Source organism: Hermetia illucens, chromosome 3, assembly GCF_905115235.1.
Source record: "Hermetia illucens chromosome 3, iHerIll2.2.curated.20191125, whole genome shotgun sequence".
Classification (NCBI taxonomy): Eukaryota; Metazoa; Arthropoda; class Insecta; order Diptera; family Stratiomyidae; genus Hermetia; species Hermetia illucens.
Genome location: NC_051851.1, coordinates 56342448 through 56367744, shown reverse-complemented (window position 1 = coordinate 56367744; position 25297 = coordinate 56342448). Strand labels below are relative to the sequence as shown.

Genomic DNA, 25297 nt, shown 5'->3' with positions numbered 1-25297 from the left:
TTTGGTACTGGGCCTCTTTGTCACCCTGGTAAGAGTTCTTTTTAAAAACATACATAAATGCGTGGGAGTGACGAAAAGACCACCCCATTGTTTGACTATGCCAACCACTAAAGCGAATAGTGAGCATGCAGTACGGCCCGCACGTAAACAATGATAAGAGAATCAAGAGAAGTTGCACCGCGTCCTAAAAGAACTATGATGTCTCGTTAATAGTTCTAGTGTACCTAATAACTGTAGTATGTCGATCAAGGCTATAACTAACATAAGTTTTAAAATGTTTCCTACTTCTTGATGTTTCAGCTTGGCATCTGGTAGTAATTATTCTCCCAAGTGTCTCAATATATTTTACAAAAGTGTTGGACATTGTCCTATCGGTTTCATCAACCTATTCACAGCATATGCAGACAGTATTCGCAGACATCCTCAGTTTTGCGTTGATCGGCGAGTATTTCAACTATGATCCTGGGGTTCCTTTCAACGAGGTTTAAATAATTCTGCGGGTGCTTGGTTTAGGATATTCCATACCCACCCTGGATTGTACCATTCCTCAAAACGTTCGTCCAGTGTACTTTCTCCATTCCTTAGCCTCATGACCTTCCCGATGCAACAACAGGGTTTTGCTGGGTATATCGGTGTCCCTACTTCTTTCTTGGACAGCTCACACAGACTCGTCAGTGTATCAGGACCGTAGGTCATTACCACGCTCTGCTAGTTTGCCTCGTTGCTTCGTCGAGTTTCAAATTTCTTGCCGAAATGAAACTTCTTTGCCATATTATCTCTTAGTATTGCCTGCTTAGTAATGCCATCTTTCTTCGATTTAGGGAGCTCTCTGCTTTACTGATAAAGAGGAATCGATTTCCAAAGGGCTTTCAGGGAAGCCATTGGGCATGTCTTCATTGCTTCACAAGGTAGTCTTTGAAGTCCCTTGCGGTTGTGGTGAGTTCGGTTCTATCTGCCTAAATTAAATTCTTGTAGGTAACTATTGACCTTACTATTGTAAATACATCCAGTGTAGTATTTTCGGTATGTATTCTCATTTCTTCTTTGTTATGGATTTCCAACTCATCAAGGTTTTCGAAGCTTTACAACATTTGTCGCAATGTTGCTCCCAACATGTGTTTTCCGCAGTAGTTTACGGTCTAGTGCAATTTCCAAGTACTTAACCTCTGTTTTCTCTTTAACTTACATTCGGTGCAGCCTAATGGCTCCCAAGTCATCAAGCTTGCGCTTCCTAGTGAATGGTGCTATGGCGGGCTTAGCTGAATTGATTCACAGCTCGGTCGTCCTATATCTGATGCCAATAATTCTCAATCCAATTTGCATTCTATCACTGTCCTCATATTTGACCCTACATATAAGTACAATGTCGTGAGCGTTACTCTAGATCTGTAGTCCAGTATTTGCTAGCTCTCCTCCTCTTTAGCAGAGATCCGATAACTTTGAGTGGCTGGTATATTTATTAACCTAGTCTCTAACATCCTGTCAATTTAAAAGGCCAGGATTTTCCGGATTCCTTTGCGCTTGAAGGGATTCCGTATCTCCATGTGCGTTGTGTTGTCGAAAGCTCTTTCGACATCTGAAAATACACACTGGGCTATTTCCTCGGTTTCCCGTAATAGGCTAGAGTCGGTTGACCGTTCTGCCCGGTAAGCAGGCCGGGATAGAAGTAAGGAATTACCCGTTAGAACTTCAGGTCTATTGTATTTGTCTAAGACCTTCTTCGCCGTTTTCAGTAGAAATGATGTCAAGCGAATTGATTTGAAAGATCTAGTGTGAAGACCGCCCATTTTGCCACTTTCGAAATAAAGACCTTTGCTCACCTCCAGGTCCTTGGTATAAATCCCGAGGTTATGCTACCCTTTATCTGAGGAGAGTTTCTGAAATAATTTCGTTATCCATTTCTGGTGACTTCAGTTTCTTCCTACTGTCCATCTTACTCTAGCTCCTGAACATATCTCTTCTGCTATTTTCCAAAGGATTCGGGGAAATTAGATTTTAGAAGTGGGAATATCCTTTACTCCTCACTACCGCAGAGATAGGCACTGTTCTTGACTATGACCTTTTATAGCTTGGAAACTTCCGTGGTTTGTTCATTTCCTTCATTCCTGAACCCGTTTTGTTTCGGTTCAATGATAGTGTTGCTGAACGCGGTTTTTGACAATTTATCGGTTTGTTTTTTCTGATTGAAGAGTTTTCGGAACCCTGGTCACATTTTGGTTTGGTTCCAGTTCCACTAAGGTACATGTTTTGATGACGGAGCTGGCCTCATATGCATGAATGTTGACTCTATTGAGGTCTTCCACCACAGTCTTTAGTTCCAGTTCGCTACTGATATCGTGGTCCAATCCTTCATGAGCCATGTTATTACTCAGGTGCCCTATATAAGAGTTTCAATCTGTTCACCTGGGATTGCTTTCTGTTCTTTCTACTTGATAGTTACCCCCAATGTAGAATTTAATTATTCTGTATTCTGATAAGGAGGGGTCATAAGAAACTCTCTCATTCTTGACAAGCTCATTCATAATAGTATTTCCTAGAGTTAAGTAGTACCAATATATTTTGCTTCATGTTGGTCTTGAATGTTGGCCTATTCCTTACATTATATACTAAATATAAATTCAAAAAGGTGCTCACATTTTCAATTAATGTCGCTATTTCTCTTAATCGCATCGTGGGGGTTGGAATCGAACCCGAGGAGAAATGATAGAATTTCATCAACCTAACAACTGCTTCCGGTGGGTTCCGGGTGTCATCTACCAGGAAATAATCTCAAGGCACAGCTGCCCCTCGAGTTCTTAAGGTCTCCAGCCAGGAACTTTGAAAGACATATTTTAAATTGGATTAAAAGATGGTGGCGCGATTATAGAGGGCATCTGCCTTCAATGTCGTTGCGCTGAGTACAAATCCCAGTCGCAATGGGCATCTGTGATTGTCTAGTCCTGACAATTGATCCCATTAATATTTGGCGTTGTCCTACTGTTTCAATATGCCATTTCCCTCAAACTTGCTGTCTGCTCAGAGCTCTAGGAGATCTAGGCTTAGGTCATCCAGATTTTGATACTCAATGGGCAGCAGGGCTACTTCCATGCCGTATTTTGGCTTTTTGGTCTCGATCACCACCGCAATTATTTCGGACATAACGGTAGGCTTTTTATGCTATGTATGCACAAGTATGCTTTTTCGCTCTTTCCTTGTGCATAGTCGCTCGGATGCTACGGAATCTATAAATGATGCGAGATTAATGGCTGCTAATTACCTTTAGGAAATTTTCGTTTACTTGCTTTAAAACCGATCCTTATGCCGAGTGATTAAGAGGCCCGAAAGCTCCTTCGTCTCCATTGCCGCGGCTTTGAGAAGGTAGATCGCTACCATCTGTGCATCAAATGCATCTTGACAGCTCTACTCCTTTTCAGTCTGGCAATTCATGAATTGTAGTCCTGAGTCTTGTCGCAGTCTATCAATTTTAGATCTGGTCGAAAATGCATACCGGTGAACAAGAACGAAGCACTCCATCTCTCACACATCTGCTTGATGGAAAAGTCTGCAATGTTCCCATAATACTCACCAGTGAGTATTTGCTTCGAAAATCGTTTTGATAGTACAGACTTCATCGAATTAGCATAACTATTATATTAACGATATGTCCTTCGCCGTTGACCTACCAGAGATTTTCTCTTTGCTGGTTTGGGAGTTAGATTCCTTTGAATTATTAGGTCTAACCAAGGACTTCAAAGGCCTGAAGCCTCTTTCTTTCCTGACCACGATATGTTAACCTCTCATCATCAATGCCGCAACAACCGGTATCCGGTCTAAGCTTATATTAATAAGGAACTCTAGACAACATGCAAAGATATGCCTTCGCGTAATAGGTCAGTTTGTATGGAGTATGTTGACCTCCTTGTTTCTTGTTCCTGTTTTTTAGATTTTACGCATTTTATTCTGAGTGAAATTATGCGGTGTTTCCAACGATTAATTAATTGAAATAATAAAAACTTGTTGTTTCTTTTTCGTTGGTGTGGATATTTATTCTTGCAAATACCGATATTTCGGGAACCACTTGTTCCCTTCATCAGTGCTAACAAACTTGGTTCCCGAAATATCGGTATGTGCAAGAATAAATATCCACACCAACGAAAAAGAAACAACAAGTTTTTATTATTTCAACTCATTTTATTTCCACGAGTGTTGGGGTTAGTATGTCCTAGTCTTCGTAATACGGCAAGGCCAACCTTAATCACTGAGGCGGCCAGGTATCGGTGCAACTCTTTTCGAGTACAGTCAGTTAGCCTCGTTGCGAACCGCCAAATGAGTACGATTGGCATAGCACTCCGGATTGGGGAGGTATTTTCCAGTCCCTAGTCTATATCTCAGAGAGCTACAGTCTGGTCTGCAGTTCACTACTTGACTTCTTGGAAATGTTTGTCGATATGTGCCTGAGTGCAGCTGGAGAACAAGGACGCTAGTGGACGTTTCATTTTCGCTGTATCCCATGTGCCAGTATTGCAAACGCAAATATGAAATTGCAGTCCACTAGCAAAAGGATATAAATGGAAGAAAGATGTAGAACGGGATTGGTAAATGTTCACACGCGAGAATTACTAGCTCTCTGTTGACAATGAGCTTCTACTTTACAAGGAGACTAAAAGGCTTATTTGAATGGTTGGTATGCAGCGTCAAAACTGCATTAATAAAAGAAATTCGAAAGTTAAAGGCAGAAACATAAAATAAATGCTAAGCAATATGGTGAACATATAATACCTCCGTACATTAGACGCAATTATACAGTGAGTTTCAAATGTCAGCCGTCAGTGTAAGAAGCACGACTTGATGCAAAGTCAGCGCTTGCGCTTTCATTTAAAAATTTAAGAACGAAATCTTACAGAGGAAGAATATAACTGAATGACTTAAAGGTGACCCTCTGAGTCTGGCTTTTCCAAAAACACTACAAAAAGACTACTGAACCGGTTTTGTTCAAATTTCAAAATTATGGCAGAGGAAATGTTAAAAACAAAAGTATTTTGATTTTTCTTTTACTTATAGATTGAGGGGGTTCTGTATCCAGACTAATTGGAGAGAAACTTTCCCCTACGTTTTTGGTTCACAGATCCTTGTCTTTGTTCTAAGCACCCAGCTGATTCCAAGGACAAACATCAGTGGGAGAAAGTTTTTCCTAATTGGCCCGGCCAATATTCAACTGGGAGACGTACTTAGGACTCCTTTAATTCAAATAATAATAAATAATAACAAAATAACATTTAACATTCACGCATTACCTGTGCTTTCGATTTATTTTCCATTAATAGATGGCTGGATGGGTGTATGAAAATCAGAAGCGTTTGTATATCAAATATTGGTTTTAATAACGCAACGGATTGTTAAAGAGACTGTTTAATCGCCGTGAAGACTTATTAAAGTTAGAATTTCGACTGTATGTCAAAGCGTAAGTGAGAATACCAAAGTTGTTCCTAAAATTGTTTCTAAAAATATTCATCGAATATTTTTAGAAACAAACTCTTCACTTCAGAAAAGGATAAAGCAGCCTGTTTACATAATTAATTCGACCTATCTGCTCTTCGGGCTTCCAGAAGCTTGCAGAATTTATTTTGCCTTTCGCTAGATGCCGGGGGTGGCTTTCCTTGTCGCCACTCCACGTGTGCTAGCAATCTGTGATACTGTGCAAAGACGAATATCGTCGTTATTTAGCATCTACCATTTCGTCCAACTGGCCCACAAATTTTTGCTCCTGAAAGTCATCCCCTTGCATTAAAATTAAATGACGCGAATTTCTTCATCTAATTTTACTTTCGTGAGCAAGTCTTTACTTCTCATCGATTTCATGTCATCATGTTGTTATCGTTCTTATTTCCATTTTGAAATATGAGAGATTGCCTAAGGTAGGTGAAATGAAAATATTGACTGTCAAATTTTATCTAATTAACGTGTTGAGCCTCGTCTTCGTTATCATTTTTATTTTATTTTTCATTTATTGGAGACAAGAAGCACCTTCTGGGCGCTGTGTTTGTGCCGATTTCTGAGGCGACTGGGCACTTTTATCTTATTTTTTAATGAAAGATAAACCTTTCCATTGTTGAATAAATGAGCAATGGTATTATTGTTTGAAATTACATTGTCTGTCGATGAAGATATTTGCTATAATTCAATGAAGAATTTAAATAGAAGTGATGACTCGCAAATTATCTCGGGACTTTACACTGATGGTTCAAATCTGTTGTCTTCTGTTGCCTTTGTGCTTGTCTTACTGCTGTGCCCTTACCATTGACGGGCATTATATATTTACTTCGAGGTAGGATGCATACTGGAGCTGGCTCCTGTTCTTTGTAAGGACATCGGTATCAAACTATGTTTTGTATGTAGCAGTGATTTTCAGTTTATTGTGTAAGTTTCCTTAGGCTTGGATATATAATCGTTTGGTCACGGAATTTCTGTTAGAATGTTTAATGATTTATTGTTATGGTTGTCCACTTTTCAAGGTTCTGTGTAAAACAAACAAATGGAGTTTAAACGGGGTTCCCCATGCATGCAAAGGGGCGATGTGCACATTTTTTCATCGTATATAGTCGTGTAGGGTATGAACATTAGTACTTTCCGAAACTGATATTCGATAGAACTTTCGTTTTGGATTAAACACCCGAGTTTCTCAAAAAGTTGACTGACGGTGTCGTTTGGGACAGGGGCTACCCACAGACGCTGCCTTGGAAACAGCGGGGGGGGGGGGGTCCCTGGATCACAGTAGAGGAAGTAAGCTACTTCTCAAATGATCCGGTCTGTCAACAAATGGATCCGGACTTAAGACTTCCTATATCCTCAATAAAAAAAATCTGTTCGGACTAGTTAAGGTCTGAACATACGACTGATTTCATTTCAATATAATTCGCATTCATGTCGTGTTTGCTGTTACATATATATATAAAGAAGGGCCGCCACTTTCGGTCACGCTGCTCCCAGGACAGAGGTGAGGCAGCTTCTGACAAGTGGGTATTTCCCTGGATGGAAATGTCCGTCTCCTTTTTTGAAAAACTTGGGTCCACGAGGGACCACAAGGGAGATTGCTTCCGAAGTGGTCCAATTCGTCATCAAGTGGATCCGAACTCAGGACTCCCTACATCCTTAATAAAAAAAGTTTTCTATACGTTTTGAACGTTTGCTAAAAAGCATTACTTCCGTTGATTAAAGATGAATGAATTAATTGTTTGCATATCAATAGTCTGTTTTTTATATCCAATTTTTGGCTTATTATTTGTTATTGGATATAGTGAACTTATCGCGATTTCGCAGGCTTTTCTTTTTAATTCGATGTGCGGTTTTCAGTTCATTCTGCTGCCAAACGTTAATCCTAGATATTTGTTCATAGATTTCCATTCGATTATTTCGTTTTTAAGGTTTTATGTAAAATAAAACCTTATTAAAATCGGTTAACTGTCTGTCTGTCCGTCTGTCTGTCTGCCTGTTTCTCTGTCTATCCGTCACACGCATTTTTCTCTGAGACGGTTATAGCTATTGACACCAAATTTAGTAGAATGGTGGGAACTATGAACGCTCCCGCATACAGTGAGTTACATCCTTTTACGTCGAATTCAAGGGGGGTGTAAATTTTTTTTTGCCGAATATAGTCATGTGGGGTATCAAATTAAAGGTCTCGGTTAGTACGTTTCAAAGCCGGTCTGATAGTATATTACTATTATTTTGAGTAATTGGCTGCAAAACCCCCTTAAGTTCATGCTAGCAACACGAAATTGCAGTGATGTAGGCTATAATATAGAGCGTGATCTTACCAAGTTTGGTCGAAATTGCCCTATTATTAACAAAGTTATATTACGTCATAATTGCTGCTTCTTTGAAAATTCAAGACTATGAATGTTAATGTAACTGGAAAGTGGATGCTCTCAAAGAATATACTATACATATATTATGTGCTAGGTACTAATGGGAGAAATGGACACGCAAATGGGCTCTTAAAAGAAATACACAAAACCTTCCACACCTGAAGCGTCCAGCTTCCGGTTTCCCGACTTGTTTACTTCGTCCTTTATCCTTCGTGGAAGTCGATGATATTGTTATGTGGTACTTTCCTGATGTGATGCGGGTGGCTAGGTTCGAACTTTTTCCATCTATCTGTTGTCGTGGTGTAATGTGACACTGATGTCGGTAGGGTTCTTAGTTTATATTATTCATTCATTTTCTGCGCTTTTATAATAAACAAGTTATGTATCGAGGAGATCCAATGAAGTCGTTTAGCACGTTGATTTTGATGTGGTTGTTGTATGTCTCTGCCAGTGCTAAATTGATTATGGTGCCGCTTGCGCTGTGACCATAGTGTGTGCGTGGAGAGTTACTCCGTCCTTATTCAGGAGTTTACTTCCCTTCCAGCTTTATTGTTACTTATTGAACCCCGTAGAGGACGACGCGCGTTGAAATCCCCTGCGAGAAAAGTTGGTTTATTTTCGTTGAAGATTAGTTGAAGGTCTGACGTAAATCTATTTGAATTTGGTGGTCTGTAGGCTGATATAACTTTTATAGCTAGAAATCATGTTCTTGCTTCGATGATATACATATGTATGTTTGCCATTTATCCCTTGAAGGGGTATATCAATCATATTTACCCATCATTATTCGCGATTACTTGAAATACAGTTCAGCTCCCCCACGGCTTCCCGAGACGCTCACACTCGTCCTCTACTGTTTTGAAGCTAGATTCCTTGGAGTGACCTACTGGTCTGCTATCTTGGGAAAGGGGATTTCGTTGCATGGGGTACCCAGTAATGTAGTTATTGCCCCTTATGATTGTTGAGCTGTCCACTGTCACTTCCGCCCTCCGATCACAGTGCTTACGAGTGTCAGGTACCAAGTTCTTCGTTTGAGTTAGTGTCAGATTACCGCACTCCAATGATACGACGCAGACAGGTGTTAATGAAGGCTTGAATTTTTCACTTTCAATGCGCTGCTCCCATATAGCAACGCAGAAAGAACAATAGCACATCACAGTCTCAACATCATATTGGTGTTGAGATAACAGCATTTTCAGATTTTAGACAGGGCAGCGGAAGCGAATCTAGTGTTGCTAATGCATCGGGAACCATACAGTTTGGTGCAACGTCGGCTGAAACCACGCTTCCTAGATATACAAATTGATCGATGCTTCGATGCTCTGCCCATTAATTCAGATTGGGAGAGTGTAATGACCCGTCAGATTGAGAACTTTGGTTTTGTTCATGTTGGTCTTCAGTCCAACTCAGTTTGCCTCTGTTTTCAGCAAACAGATGTGATTATTGTAGTCGAGGTGTTTGAGGAAAACTATCATCGTTCCTTGAACGTTCTCCGGACAAGGCAATAGGAAAAACGTCATCGAGAACAAGATGAAATAATATTGGTGTTATGGTGATTAGCCATTTCATCCACAAGAGAGGAAGCACAGTGGATGTGATACGGCTAAGAACCGTCGTGAAGATTTGCGACTACATGCAAACTCTTTCATGATGCGGTATACATTCCTGCAATCCTTGCAATATGCGGCATGTTCCGCTTGATTAGCCTGATTAGCGCAATAGAAAATTCTCTCTTGTCCCAACATATTCTACTCTTGAAGTTCAAGGGATATCGCTCGGTATCTGAATTCGAGTGCGTCACGTCGGCCATCAATCGCAGCGGTTAATAGAGCCTACCACTCCTTCCGTTCATCGATCCACGATTCCACGATTAGCTAAATCTTATGACGCACCTTCAGGACGTAGCTGACGAACTATTAGCATCCGAGAAAAGAGCATTTTTGATGGCGGCCCAATGCTCATCGATATTGTCAGGCGGGTTATTCTGTATATCTGCCGCCCGATCAGCAAGGTAGTTTTCCTACTATCAAGCGGTAGCTGGGTCATACAAGCGGTCGATGTTGAACTTAGGGGGTCATAGCTTCCCAACCGTGCAAGAAGTGGCGGATGTAACACGCAAGCGAGAGTAAGCGGCCAGGAGATGGTGATCCAATGTCTGAGCAAGGTGTTGTTAGACCCCATCTTGGCATTTAAGGCATTTCGAGGAGTAGTACTTTGCCTAGACCTAGAACGCCAGCAGACACGAAACAATGGAAAAGTGTTACGTGATCAAAGCAACTACAATCATTCTTCAAATTTGAATCTTCATCTAACAGGAAACAATTCGGTAATTTCTTCCAACATGTCATGTCCAAAAATGCGTATTTCCCAGTAAAACTTGGCTTAATTAACTACGCAATCAATTAAGGCAATTCAGCTCAATGAAAGCTAATAAGCCAGGAATACTCCCTGGGAATAGATTTTTTCAATTATATTGGCGTCAATATTGAGGGTAAATTATGTCAGAACACAATGGAAAAAATCTCATATTCTGATTCAATTATTATTGTTGTCATGACCATCTTCATTGAGTGGGTGGAGACGGCAAAACCATTTTTATTGTTTAGTCCTTGAATTTCTTAGTGGAATCCAATCAGGGAATACACCACTTGTTGGTGCTTTCATTCCTTACGTATCAGTATACGACCATAAGGGAAGAGAAACACAATTTCATTTCGTTTTCTAGTCTTAGTTCAAGCACGCAAACATATGATGAGCTACACGTATAAAACCCTCCCATAATCCTCCCAGTCCATGTTTGTCTGACCTCAATCTTTAAACGGAGTAAGGCTGTTGCATTCACAAACACAAGATATAGCGATTTTATCATCGGGTTAAGTATATCATGTAGATATGAGCAGATGAAAGGACAAATCACGAAAAGGCTCCTGTAGGCTATAAAAGAGCTTCCATATGCGATGAATGATAGAAGGGGGCTTTATATTGATGACTTTATGAAAATAAAAGTGAACAATACAAATCACATGACACAAATAGAAATCATTATTCAAGTCAAGTCCTTATTGAACATTTTCGGGATTGCTATGGCGAGGCAGCTCCCAAATTTATTTGATTGGATTTTAATGCGTAGCAATCATATTGATTTAATGGATTGGATTTGGATATACCATAAGATACTAACAAGTAGGAAAAACCGTCATGTTTTCTTCATAAAGTATGGATGAAATTCACAAGCAATCAATTTAATGGTAGAACATGAGAGGGATTTATTTGTATGACCTTTACGGATCTCAATATTCAAAATATTTCTATTTTTTTATTCATTTGATATGCATACCCACATGGGCCAATATACGTTTCCGGGTTTGTTTACTTATATTCTGGAGATTCCGGAAATTGTTATTTATATAAGTGTATCCATTACCATTCGATAAAATGAGAGTTTCATTTCATTGAAATGGGGTGTAATTAATAATCATCATAGTTTGACGTTATGTCGAAGTTTTATATCATAATTTTTTTTTGTAGCAAGAATGAATCATGAATTGAGATTAGCACATACAAATATATGTGCACTGTAGGCTGCAATATTACCATTTCAGAAACATATAGTATATATGTATTATTGTATTGCATTTTCACCTGAAATTAACGATATTCCAGATGCAATTAACAATCTGTCAAGTCAAATTAACGGTTTTGCACGCCAAGTTCACAACTTTCTAAACCAAATTCACAATTTTCCAAATGAAATTAACATTTTCTCAGATGCAATTAGTAAGCAATCTAAAAGGAAAACTATATATGAAAGGAGTAAACTTTGATACATAGTTTTATTTTTATTTCGATTCGTAACAGTTTAATTCTCTAAATTTGATCTAAAAAAATGTTAACTTCATTTGAAAAATCGGGAATTCAATTTGGAAAAATATGAATTTGATGTGGAAACCGTTAATTTGATTTAAAAAATTGTCAATTTCATTTGGAGTGTTATTAATTTTACAAATTTGTCTGAAGTCTGACCCAGACACAAACATTTGCCTGACACTGATACAACCAATCCCCGAATTTGTTTCGTCATAAAAAGGTTAACTAGCCATGAAGTATGCTGCCGTATAATGACACCGGTTTTGATTTCATGATGAATCCATATGATCGCATAATTATGATTACAGTAATTACGATTGGACGATTACATCGCAGTAATCACCAAATCTTGCCTGTTTCCCGATTATAATCCTAATCATAATCATGATTACGATTTTGGCCAACTCTGTTCTTAATTCACGGTCCTCTCTATTTCTCGAACTATCGTCAGTTCAACTGCATAAACTGGTGATGATTCATCTGTTCACAGGTGAGGGACATGCAGATTTTCACACAGCAGAAATGTACTAAATTTGCACACATATAATTTGAATAGCGCTGAGCTGCTTGAAACGAAACCGATTCGATGCTAGATGACGCAGGGGCGTCTCCTGCTAAAACTACCGATCCAGCCTCTTATGTAAAATTCGCGCCGTCATCCGCTATCTCGTTTTGAATGGAAATTGTGACGAACTTGTGGAAAATTGGAGTGCGTGCTTCGTGATGATCCAAGATTGACGTTGGATGAACTTTTGGCGTTCACTCCGCAAATCTTCAGATCTTTGCTGCATGAAATAGTCGCAGAAACGCTCCAACTATACATTGAATCGTCTGGAGAACATTAAAATGGTTTCGGAGCCTTAAAAACTCGAAGGGGATTCTTTTCTCCACTTCATTGTTACTCTATATCAAACTTTGGTTGTCCACTACATCCGTATAACCAAAGAATAGTCTCAATCTTTTTACCTTCCGCCAAAAAATTCGAAACAAGGAATACTTGGAAAATTTGGGGCTGATGGATTTTGACTAGCAGAGGCGATTTCATCAGATGTACCTTGCTCCTCTGGGACCGAAAGGGGCTGCAGATGGTATTTCCTCTGCATATGTTCAATTTTAAATTCGACAACGTTGTGAATTATATCATTCAAATCCGCCAGATTCGCAGCCTTGACTGATTTCAGCTAAGACACTTTGGGATGAGTGGTCCTGAGCCTACAATTTAACGGCGGGTTGCACTGATTTAAGGAGCAACTGATTCCCCCTCTGTTGTGCATAGACCACTCGTTTCTTGAACTTGTTTGGATTGGATGTTTTCAATTACTCCCAGATTTTCTTCACCTGGTGCCTTCAGATTACCATCGGATCGGGAGGTTAAGGAATAGGTGGGAGCTGTCGGGACACTTTTTGAGCAGGCAAAAAAATGGTCCCGCGCCTCATACCTGGCATGTAAATAACAAATAAAATCAGGTACTTTTTTTAAATAAATATTGGAGTTAGTCAATTTATTTTATTTATTTTAAAATACATTCATAAAATGCATTCAGTGATGACTTTAAAAGGGAGTAGGAAAGTATAAATAAAAGCTACCCCACCGTTTCATAATTTGAATTTAATTTCTTTTATTTTGAAGTAAATGGTTCTTCTTAATTCGCATTGGGATTGTGCCAATTACTTTCAAACAATTAACTGGAATAAGAAAGTAGATAATTGCTTAAATTACCTTTCTTTTCTAAGGAAGGGGTTTCTCCCTAAAATTACTTAATTGCTAGAAGATTAAGTGATAGGGAATTCAGTATACTCTAAATTCTCACATTGTCTTCATGGCACAGGTACACATTAATTTTACCTAAAAGGTGTTTGTCTGCCAGACAAAATGAAACAAACCACGGGGGGAGAAAAAACTGATTTCCGAAATACCGATTTGTTTTAATGAAGAAAATTGTAGCCAATAAAGGAAAGGCCTTTTCCTTGTTTTCTTTTACTTCTTTTGATGGTTTACATATACTATTGTGGGGGTTCTAATTACTTTTAGACGCTTACTTGGAATTTGAATTTGTTTAATTACATTTCTTTTTCATCGAAGTGATCTACCTTAAAAAATGATCTAATTGCTGGAGGGTTGTGGAGCAGTCACACGGTAGAAGTTGAATCAACTCACAGCTCTCTGTAAATACAACAATGAGAAGCAGGACCGATGTTACATTCAAATAAACACATTAAGTTTATATACTGAATTTTTATTGAATTGAACATTGAAACGAAACAGCCCTAATTCGATGTTGATACTAAGATAAGTACTTGCATTCAAAGATTTTGGAGGAATTAAACACTGTTGATGCGCCAATCGTATCAAGTTCAGCATTTACAGAAACAACCCTTGTACACATTGTGAAATGTCAGATTGATTACTTCGGTTTTCCTGATCTTTATTTTCAGGCTGACTCTGCTTGCCTTCGTCTCCAGGTCCTGAGCCATTTGGTCAAGGTTCATGACTCGATGAGAGAGCAAAAAGATTTAATCAACTCTGCCGAAGTATTTGAGTAAAAAGATATGTTCAATTGAAGTGGACCAAACCAATTGAACCCCTCGTCCACTGATGACGAGAAGAAAAAGTATCTTTTACAAGACGGGGGGCTGAGACAGAGGCAATATACATAGGATATGAGAAAGGGGCATACTTTTGGCGGAATGATTCGTATGGTGACAGAATCGTAGGTGGTGGAGGAGGATTTCGGCACGGAGAGGGAGCTTAACAACAACGGGCACCTCCACCGGTTGTTTTGCCAAACGCAGCGCAGTCTTTATCACAACGAAAGACTTCGAAGAGCTCGGAATCTAGAATCTTGTCAACCGAATAGGTTTCAGAAATGAAGATGGCGTGATGTTGGAATGTTAAGGCAGACAGTTTGAAATCTGACAGTTTGGTCCCTAGACCCCTTACATTTTGATAAAACAACGTAAAGTTGTGAGAATCATTTAAGTTCGGCGAGGCAGGTGAGCGGGCTGGAAATTTTCTCGAAGCTTAGTCCTCTGATAAGGCCTGATGAAGACCCTCTGTGGCCAAAAGGAAGATTGGACGATAGCATCGAAGTCGTGGGGATACCTCACTTTGAAGGAAGCTAATATTCGTCAGCTTCACTCGTGAGAGAGATGACAAATTGGAGTTGGCTTCGCTTCTGATATAGTGAGAATTTCGTCGGAAGTAATGGCGTATGCTAGCCTCGATACGAACGCTTTGGCGGTGAGGTAATGTTTAGCTGGGGGCCTACTAGGGCGACATGAGATCGCAGAACGAATGCGCTAATGCAGCGATCGTAGGACAATCGTCAGAACTGCATAGCGGACCCGATGTTGAGTAGGGAACATGTCCCTCGGATGGAAGGTGATTATTAAATTGACTTGCGGACGTCGTCGGGCTGGTATAATCTTTTATGGATCCACTGGAATAGGACATGACAGATAGAAGAAGAGAATTATTATTATTAAATTCTTGTTCATGCGAGTCTTCCTGAAAAGGGGTGACTCTGAAGTATGCGATCCTGCATTTCTGTCTACACCTCCAAAATCAATGATTCAGCACCGTTTATGGGCAAGTCGAAAGAAAATTACTGTCATTTTCACACATTTGCAGGAGTTTTGGGCACTGGAGCATTTAATTGTCTTATTGTTTGTCATTTAGCATTTCTAGGACCAGGTTGGCGTAGCTCTTTCAAAGTAAAATTCTTCAAATACAGTGCGATGAACGGTTTTGTTTGGAGTCTTTGCTATCAATTGCTAACACAGGGATCACGCACACAACCTTTTCCTTCGTAATATTTCAAAGACATAAGATATTTTATGCAAGTTTTTCAGTTGCCTTCGAGCCTTAAAATGAAGTAAAGTGATGATAATCGATGGTGTAACAGTCCAAATTGGATCTTGCCTTTGAATTATATACTAGAACGGTAGTTCCTAGTTGAAAAGACTTTGAACTTTTGTCATCTCCCATTTCTAAACAGGGCAGGGTGGAAGGCCAGTGATGTGTTGCAAGGACTACATCATAGTATTTTTACCGGGGCACCAAAATAGGTCTGTGGATTTGGGGCAGAAATTTTCTCCGATATATGCAGGATATCTGAATCAAACAGTCTTCCAGGGTATGCCTGCGTCTGCCAGATGGAAGTGCTGGCAATATCGGGGACTTGCTGGTTGGTGAGGATCTGTGAACTGACTCTTCAGGAAAATATAGCTATTTTTGTTGACCGCTACGTTGACATCAACTCCTCAAGGCTGGTGAATCCTCAAGGCTGGTGAATCAATGCAGAGACGAATTGGAGAGACTTTCCGGGGTTCATCTCCTTCATTTCCTCGGCATATTGAAGGAAATGGATAGTGATACTTTTTATTGTTCGAGGGTGGGGTCAGTCTGTAGTCCGTTGATAGTGGTGAGTAGGAATCTACCCGCCAGTTGTTGACTCTTGATGGAGCAGACATGTGCTAAACCGAGGAAGATTTGGCGCTACCAGAACAAAACCCGGACACGGAGCTTATTAACTAGGCATCCACGTTTACAAGATTACAACGACCAGCAAGAAGTACTCATCAATAGAACACTATGTCGCTATACTGGTCATACTTTATGATATGTACTTTAGAAGTGGCCGTGAGGAAGGCCAGGCCCTGATACACTTGTCTTACGATTCCATGTCCATGCTGGAGTCAAGCAACGAACACTAGGTTTGTTTTGTTCTTCTTTGTAAGAGAATTGTTTTCTCTAATTGACTCCATAGGCTAGCATTTAGATTAAAAGTTAACTAGAGCTTACTCCCTCCTCCCCTCCCCCCTTCACCAAGGTAAGAGTTTTAGGAATGGCGGCATTGAAATGGCGGGCCACGGCAATAATTGTGCCGCATTTTCATCTAATTAAAATTATATTACAATGATATTGATGTGCCCCATCTGTTTGAAAGTGGTTGAACTAAGAGTCCCAGCCGATTGATTAAAATAAAACAACGTTGGCTGGGCTATCCTAAATCCCAAAAGGTCGTAGGAATGTTAGTGTAAGAATAAAGGTTGCTTTGGAACTTCTTCTTTAAAACCAAACTAAATGCTATGGTCAAATATTGCCTTTTTTCAGCTTCAACGGCTGAAAAATATTGTGCTACCGAGGGCTCATTAGTATCTGTTTACCTTTTGTCCAGAAAAAAAGCATTGGGTTGGCTGAAAAACTCACTATTTATTTGTGATTGATACTGGTGGCCCGAGAACAAGAAATCGTTTTCCCTTTGCTCTATCTACCCAGTTATTCACCAATCCCAACAAAGGCCCTGCAAATATTTCTATACACGGTTTCACAATATTACAAATTCAAATGCTTCCTAACAGTCGGCATCGATCCGTTAAGCATCAATGCACTTAATTACACGCACACGTGGGCATGCATATATTATTGTGTTGCTAACGATTAGAAAAAAGAAACATGAAAAATGTTCATTATAAGTTTGAAATACGTACAATGAAGATTTGAAGGTTGGTGAGTTTTGGGTTAAGAACGAACGAATATTTCAGCTCTGGCAAAGCTCTGGTCAATAAGACGGATTTGCGCTCAATATAATTCGTAGGCATGTCGTGTTCTACGAATTATATAAAGGAGCATTCAACATCTGCGAGCCACTACAGTCACGCTGCTCCCAGGCCAGAGGTGAGGCAGCGTCTGACGATTTGCCTCTGCCCTGGTAAGAAACCGTAAAGCCGTTGTCGCTTGACTTTTTTTGGGTTAAAATTTCGAAGCGAAGTTGATTTTCTAACTTGAAATGAACATTTAGAAACATTAACTTTGCAAACTATGAATTTGGGATGGAATCTTGGAAATTGGAGACAGTTTGATGAATATGATGGAAAAGGCTAAGTAGAATAGAAACAGAAATATCAATTAATGCAATTAAGTAGATTTCTTCACCGGTTTGGCATCAATAAATGAAAAAAACACCAGAACGGATAGGTGGATAGGATGAGGTGTGGTGCAAAAATTAAAGGTGGTACTCGAAGATGTCCGCTTACTAAGGGATTCCACTTGAAAAAGATGGTAATAAATATGACGGATTTTAGTCAGAAATCAGAACTGCTTATAATTAAAGAAAAATTGACTGACGGTCCAGTGCAGATGCTTCCTCACTTCTGCCCTGGGAGCAGCGTAACCGAAAGTGGCGACAGGTGGTAATCATCCCATTTATATATAATCACAAATACGGCGTAAGTAGTGTGTAGTTATTTTATGTAGTCCTATTATGGAGGAGGATCCATAGAAGCATCAATTTACACATCTAAGCAGCAGATAGCTTTGGATTGGGCGGGGCTACTCAGATAGTGCAAATAAATAATGGTGTAAACCGCTTTTTGGAAAAACGCTGAAAAGATGGGAGGCCCCAATCAAATTTAAGGAGAATGACAGCCGAAGGAGATGTATAGCCAATGTTTAATATGGGCCGCAGTATCCGCAACTGAAAGGAAACTTTTTTGCACGCAGGGGTTCGCATTACGCTCAGAAACAATTTTGATCAACCGGAAGGTTGATAACTAGATGTATATAGTTATACTTTTAAAATAATAGAATCGGAACAAATTTTCTAACATTCATATACTGAACTACAGCCCACTACGAAAATTTTACATTGACTAGGACGTAATCTCTTCTATTTTGTCTTTTTCCCCTTTTTCCCTTTCTTCCCTCGTTTCTTTTTCGGTGGAGGAGGCGGTGGTCTCTCAGTTGGATGCCTGTCCAAATATGCTTTCGCCAACTCCTTCAATGCAATTCGCTTGCCCGTCCGCTTCTTTGCCAAACGAATCTTCTCCGTGAACTCACCACCTAGATGACCAACGAGATCACTATCCAGCTTCGCTTTGAATTTCTTCAGTAAATCTTCAAATGATTCTTTTCGATAGTGAGTCTTCTCTGCGTCCATCGCATTAATCATGAAGTGTCCCATATCACGTTTTAGTTTCTTCTTCTTCGGTGCCATTGCTAGATACTTGGCGCGATCTATGATGATAGCTTTGAAGTCAACAGGGTCTGGTGGATTCGGCAGAATTTGTCCTTTGAAGATTATCTTCAAATCTGGCTTAGATTCTATAATCTGCTTTGCTAAAATGTATGCACTCTGTGGTATCCAGGTGAATTCACCAAGATCAAGTAATTTTAAAGTTACTTCTCCCGTTACACTTTTAATTAGATCGAATAAATCTGCTCCTGACCAAATATTACCGCCTAGATAAAGTTCCTGAAGGGACGACGATATTTTTATTAGTTTGATGATGCTTTTCAGTTGAAGTTGTGATATTCTGTTGTTAGACAGGTCTAATTTCTGTAATGTTGGATGGGCTTTCACTGCTCGCAACATAAATCTTGCGAAACCCTTCCCTGAGATTCCGTTCCAGGATAAGTTCAGGTCCTTCAAATTCTCATTTAATCTTAGTGCCTTGAACAATGGGATTATGGTTTCATGTTCAATGATGAACTCATTCCATTTGAGATTAAGCGAATCCAGGGTGCGGTTTTCTTTGAAGAGGATCATTATTTCGGCTACAGTTAGATGTGCGAGGGAATTGAAACTTATGTCCACAGCCTATTAAATAAGGATGATTCGGTTTTATGATTGGGGGAGGCGGATATTCGGGATTAAAAAATTGCAACGAATAAGATTATTTACCTTACAATTTTCATTATATGTTATTGCTTTAACAACTAAGGCGCCGCCCGAATCACTCAGTTGGCACTTCGACAGATTAAGGTTTGTAAGGCTTTGGGATATCTCAATACCATCATAAAGTATTTCTGCTCCTTTCTTGCCGAGAGGACACCCTGAAAGATTCAGGTGTGTCAAACTAGAGGTCTGCTGAAGCCACTCGGTGAGAGCTACGCATCCAATATATTCCAAAGTGCTGTTGCTCAAGTCCAGATGGGTTATAGGTACTACAGGTGGGCCAGTCATTACTTGGGAAATCAAATAAATGCCAAGTGAGTCAAGACCATAATTCTGAATAATAGATGTAATTAATATCGAGCTAAAGAGTTCCGCAGAAAGCCTAGAAGGCAGTTTACCTTTAAGTTCAGTCGGATTTCTTTGTCCGCGACGAGACCTCCCTCAAGACAGCGTTGAACTGCCGCTACTGGAGCCAGTAGGTATTTATTACATTCTTCATTATATTTTTCCAACAGAGTTTTTTGTTCTTCCGCTAATAAATGATGGAGTTTACTATGGTTACTTGCATGTGATACATTTGAGTTTAAATCCGTCTAAGCAACATAAAAAAGTTATCAACTTACTTTGAAAAAATATTTCGATTCCAGCATCCTCAGGTGGCCGATGGAATCCACTTCCTGATAACAGACTACTCGAAACATGATGCTCTAAACAAAGACTTAACTCTAAAATATCTTCACTATCGACCTTTGAGAGGTCAGTTAATATAGATGCAACATATTCGTTGCTCTGGGCTAGACAACTGAGCACAGAAAGCTCATCTATATCAAACGAGAAAGTACTTCCTGATGGCTTGACAATGTCATCTAGGCACGCTGTTTTTGGCTTTGCCATTTCCTTTCTTACCAAAGTAAAATCAAAAACTATAAATTTAAAGGACGAATTTGAACTGAAATTTGGAAAATATTTCCGCGAATAGGAGTTCAAAACAAATTCGCAGATTTATTTACAATTTAGACATTTTACTTCATTATTTTGACATTTTGTCTAATTTGTCTGTGTGTGTCTGAGAAGCCTTGATAAAAGCAGGATTTCAAACACATTTCACCAATTGATTTTTTCTTATGAGTATTTTAAGTTTGGTGTCCATACTTCCTTCTCTTTGCGGGTTCTTCCACGTTCCGATTGAATGCAGGGTTATGCGAATCTTCAGAGCACTTTTCTTGAATTCACCTTGCTCAGCACGATCAATAGAACACGAGATGCTCTGCGCGATCAAAAGTTCTACTACATTCAGGGTAGAAGGGAGAAGCAGCCAATCTGAACCAGTATAGATGTTTCTCGTAACTCAAGCCAGTAGTCCAATTGGTCCTATCTGAATCCACTTCTCAATACGGGGAATCAGTATGTGGGACTAGCGACCTTTCCGGCAATCATCTCGTTCTTACCATGGGGGTCATGTTAACATCTTTCCGATTATTTTATGGCTATGTCTCGCGCCTTTGTTGCAATGCGTTATTAATTACCGCATTCTTCCTGGCATAATTCAGATGTTCCTTGCAAAGACAAACTTAGGTATACAATAACCGACTTGGAAGTGATGGCATTTCCACATGCTAGACTAACTTCCGAAAACATAAGTCAATTTTTCATGGTGCTGACGGTGTCGTGAGCGTAACCCTCCGTTCCACAAAACTAACTCTTTTGACACGTCCTTTAACCTAGACCAGAATCTTTCAATCAGGAGTCTACTCGTAATCGACTTGCAGGTCAAGAGAGCTCACCTTACAGTAGTTGTCAATAACAATACAATACCGAATTCGCTTTTGCTACCACTTGGCTTTCCAGAATATAAAAACACATAAGTGCATTGGATCAACTCCCTTTACTGCACTGAATTCTCTAATGACTCCGAAAAACAATTTTCGCTGTCGAAAATTGTTTTCCGACGCAACGAACGGGTAGCGTTGGGTTTCGATCTGATGTCGAGAGCAAAGTCGCTGGGGAGTCTCAGGTTCCCCCCGTATACCATCTCCGCGGGACTTTCAGGAAATTCTTTTCGATTGGTTAATCGGAGGCCAAGTAAAACGAGTGGCAAGATCTGAGACCAAGAAGAGTCGTCTTGGGTTATCATAGCAGCTTTCAGCGTCCTGTGCCACCTTTCGAGCATCCCAATGGACTGCGAGTGGTGCGCGGTTCCCTGGTCGGTGATTATAATTGCCGGCAGACCAAAGTTTGGAATCCATTAACGACAGAGGGCCTTAATACAATATTGTGCCGTAATGTCTTTGAGAGTATCGCCTTAGGCCACCACGTGAACCTATCGATGATTGTGATGCAATACCTGAAACCATGCGAATCTCACGAAGGGTCAAAGATGTGGAGGTGGATTGTGTGGAACGCTTGGTGGACCGAGAAAGCACTCCCCTCTTTCCTCACATGCTTTGTTGTCTTGCACTTCTGTCATGCGATGCACTGTCTGGCTCATGAATTAATGGCCTTGTTTATGCACGGCCAAGATTACTTTGCGGTGACTAACCGATTCGTTGTCCGAATGTATGGGTGCGTCACATCGTGAACGTCTTGAAATATTTCCTTTCGGAAATCTTCCGGAATGAGCCGAAGAAAGGAAACTCCCTAAATGTGTATTTGGAGTTGATCCTCAAGCTCAGGAGAACTGCGTCGTCTTATTGCGCCTTGACGTTTGCCGGAAAATCAACGGTGGCGGGGATCCTGCCCTCTGCAACACGTGATAAAGCATTAGAAATCACGTTATCTTTTCCAAACAAGTGTTGAATGTCGGAAGTAAACTGGCTTATGAAGTTTGGGTGCCGAATTTGGCAAGGGGATGGCTGTCGGGCTTTTGTTTTAAAACAAAAGTGAGTGGCTTATGGTCTGTGACCCATGTGAAAGGTCTGCTTTCAAGGGAATCCCGGAAGTATTTAACTACGAGGTACGCGGCTAATAACTCCCGATCATAGGTGCTGTAGTTCCGTTGAGCGGGATTCACCTTTTTGGAGTAGAAGCTCAACGGCTGGCAGATTTGATTTAGGAGGAGTGCATTTTGCTAGGGGAACGCCAGAAATGTAGCATCTACCGCCTTGGTGTTTTCCTGGACAGTCTCTGTGAATGACACAATTAGCCTCTGATTTTCGGTTCAGACATTAATTGGTGGTGGGCGACCTTGGGAAAGACACGACGGTAAGAGTTTAACATCCCCAAGAACTTTCTCAGATCCTTAACAGTTCTTGAAAGCGAGAAGCGCGAAATCTCTCGCACCTTGACACCTTGACCGAGGGTCCGGTTGGATGCTTTCAGGGGTGATCAGCTGGCCGAAGGATTGTAGGAATTTGCACTTTCCTACGTTAAGTACTAGACCGGCCTGAATGAGACGTTGAAAAATGCACTCGAGGTGCTCTAAATGCTCGGACTCAGAATTTAAATTTCGAAATGTCTTCGAGTGTTACAGAGATCTGATGGTACGCCTTGACTAATTCCAAGGTCGAGAAAACAAAATTGCGCAAAATTGTGGATGAGTGGGGTGGGGTATCCGCCTGAGGATTTACACGCCTGTAGTCACTACAAGGTCTCTATCTGCTATTGGATTTAGGGACCATGTGAAGTGGCGAAGACCAACAACTGGCTGAAGGTCTGGAAATATCCTGCTTAAGAAGGCTTTCAAAAACGATGGAAAGAGTGCTCGGTGAACAGGATGAGATTTTTCCTGATGACCTAAGGAAAGTTGTGGGGTCAATGAGGGACCTATTATGCATATCTACTAGCAACGCTTAATGGCACAGGAAATCCGCGATTAAGATGGGTATGTTGATGTCCGCGAACTCTCTTTTCTGCACTGTTTGTCTTACAAAAGGGAACCTAATTCACAGAGCAATATTCAGGGATGTTGATAATTTAGGCGTTGCAATTTATAAACGAGAACTCGGTTTAGGTAAAGTCGAAAGAAGAACGCAGAATAAAACCAGACATTTTGAAAGCACAATTGACGATTTCGATGAAGTGCGAATTGAAGCGAAGCTTGTTGTCGAAAGTACGCCCATGTCGTGAAATGAGAAGAGAGAGAATCGCAAAAGATTGTTGGGGAGGGTTTGATCAATTTGAAGTAAACAATTTAAGCCTTTTTCGTAGATTAAGCACGAAGAGGTGAGGGAGGATTGAGGAAACTCAGTTAAGCAAGTTTGGAACGAAGTAGGTCATGATTGATGGCATCAAAGTCCTTAGAAAAATCGGTATGAATGCGCGAATTTCATGTCTTGAATTAAGTCATTTAGCAAACGAAGGTGGTAAAGTCGGGAAAGTTGGAAGCAGCACATAGTTGTTTCACAAAGTCATGTTGCTTGTTTAAGCAATTATTGACGTGCCTTTCGAAAATTTTATAGTCAAAAAGGGGGGCAGATAAGGCGGCCGTTTACAACTGCAGAAAGGTCATCGCTTTCGGGAATATGAAGCTCACCGGGCGTAATTCCGATATTGGTGTCACACTTATCAATGCAGAACTAAACCATAGAAGACGTAAAAAGGAGAACGGCTATCGACTGAGAATAGTCTCCACCGAAAAGAGGCAGAGGGTTTGGAGGTAAACCCCGAGGGAAGTATAATGACAAAGTAACCTACAAGATAGTTGTGGAGAATATAGAGGGGAGTAGGCAAAATTAAAAGAATTGGAGAAAGATTAAGTGCGATTGCAGGAACAGTGTGGAACCAAAACAGCTTGAGATTTCCGTATATTGGGGAAACCTTAAGGCTCATCAAGTATCTTGTATGTTTCTTTTTTATTTGAAATGACAAAGTTGTGGATGTGCATGCAGGGACATCACTGGGCAAAATGTTAGAAATGATTTTGCAAAGAGTGCTACGAGTTTGATCAAACGTCGCAGTAGGACTAAAGGTAAATGTAGAACGCTGCAGTTCACTTTGAATTAACAAAGTTCCGCTTCGAATTTCAGGACTGGGTTGTAAGCATGGATATAAGGATGTACAAGGGAATATGGGTAGTTAACGCTCGGGCAGGTTGGCAAGGAAGAGATCGAGGGGACAGTTCATGGAGTTCTTGGTGGTGTTAAATTATGGAAAAACTGAGAGCGATTATTGAAAGTAATTGGAAAGTTAGGATGATAGGCCAGTTGAGCACTGGCTAATATCGGTACAGAGGAAGAAAGGGAGACAGGGGAAGGTGTCAATTAGAAGTTCAGATAAACTATCAAACAATTCTTTATACAGATGGAAGGGGCAAACACACGATAAATACGCACAAGAAACAGTAACCACATATTTCATATATAGTATAATATAAGGACCAGCTATAATGGCATTGAAAAACCGTGATATTCATAAGTAAAAATTTTACTCGACTTACATTTCTATTCTCTGACCATCATAAGCAAGTTAATAGATGTCCTCTGGGAGAATTATTTAATCATGCAAGCATTACAAGCATATTGCTTATATTGCTGTGACTTCTCGATTACACTTTATCTGTCCATATATACAGAACATTTGCTTGAATGAAAAATGACCAGTAACAGTTCCTGACCTCGTTGATTTTTCAGTCCCGTCACTGAAATTATTCTGTCCTCTTCACCCGTAAGGACACCTATCATAATCAGCTCTCGACTACTGCAATATGTGCGATTATTCGCACCCTCAAATCGCACCAAAGCCAGGAGGCGACAGTAACAACATGGCAAAGTTAATGGCGACGATAGTGTGGGCAGTAGTGAATTCGATCAAGAAGGTAAAGCAAAAATAACTTTTCCACTTTATGAATGCTGTGCCCATGAATGCCTGAAGCGTGTCTATAAAATACAACAGCATGTCGTGCTGGTTGATACGAGAAAACTCGCTTTACGTGCTGACCTAAAAGGAAGTTTAGCAGCAACAATTCCAGGC

The 25297-nt window shown here is 40.2% G+C and overlaps 2 protein-coding genes across 3 annotated transcripts in view; one reads left to right on the top strand and one right to left on the bottom strand.

The window, feature by feature from the left end:
* The window catches only part of LOC119651742 (neuroendocrine convertase 2), a 247942-nt gene that overhangs the window by 43940 nt on the left and 178705 nt on the right, over positions 1-25297 (top strand). The window lies entirely within an intron of this gene.
* LOC119651743 (leucine-rich repeat-containing protein 74B-like) lies at positions 18311-20445 on the bottom strand. Its single transcript, XM_038055474.1, has 4 exons — positions 20014-20445; positions 19789-19922; positions 19397-19723; positions 18311-19312 (listed from the first exon to the last, which is right to left on the bottom strand). The coding sequence occupies exons 1-4, from the start codon at positions 20282-20284 to the stop codon at positions 18383-18385; spliced, it is 1662 nt and encodes a 553-aa protein (XP_037911402.1). The 5' UTR covers positions 20285-20445; the 3' UTR covers positions 18311-18382.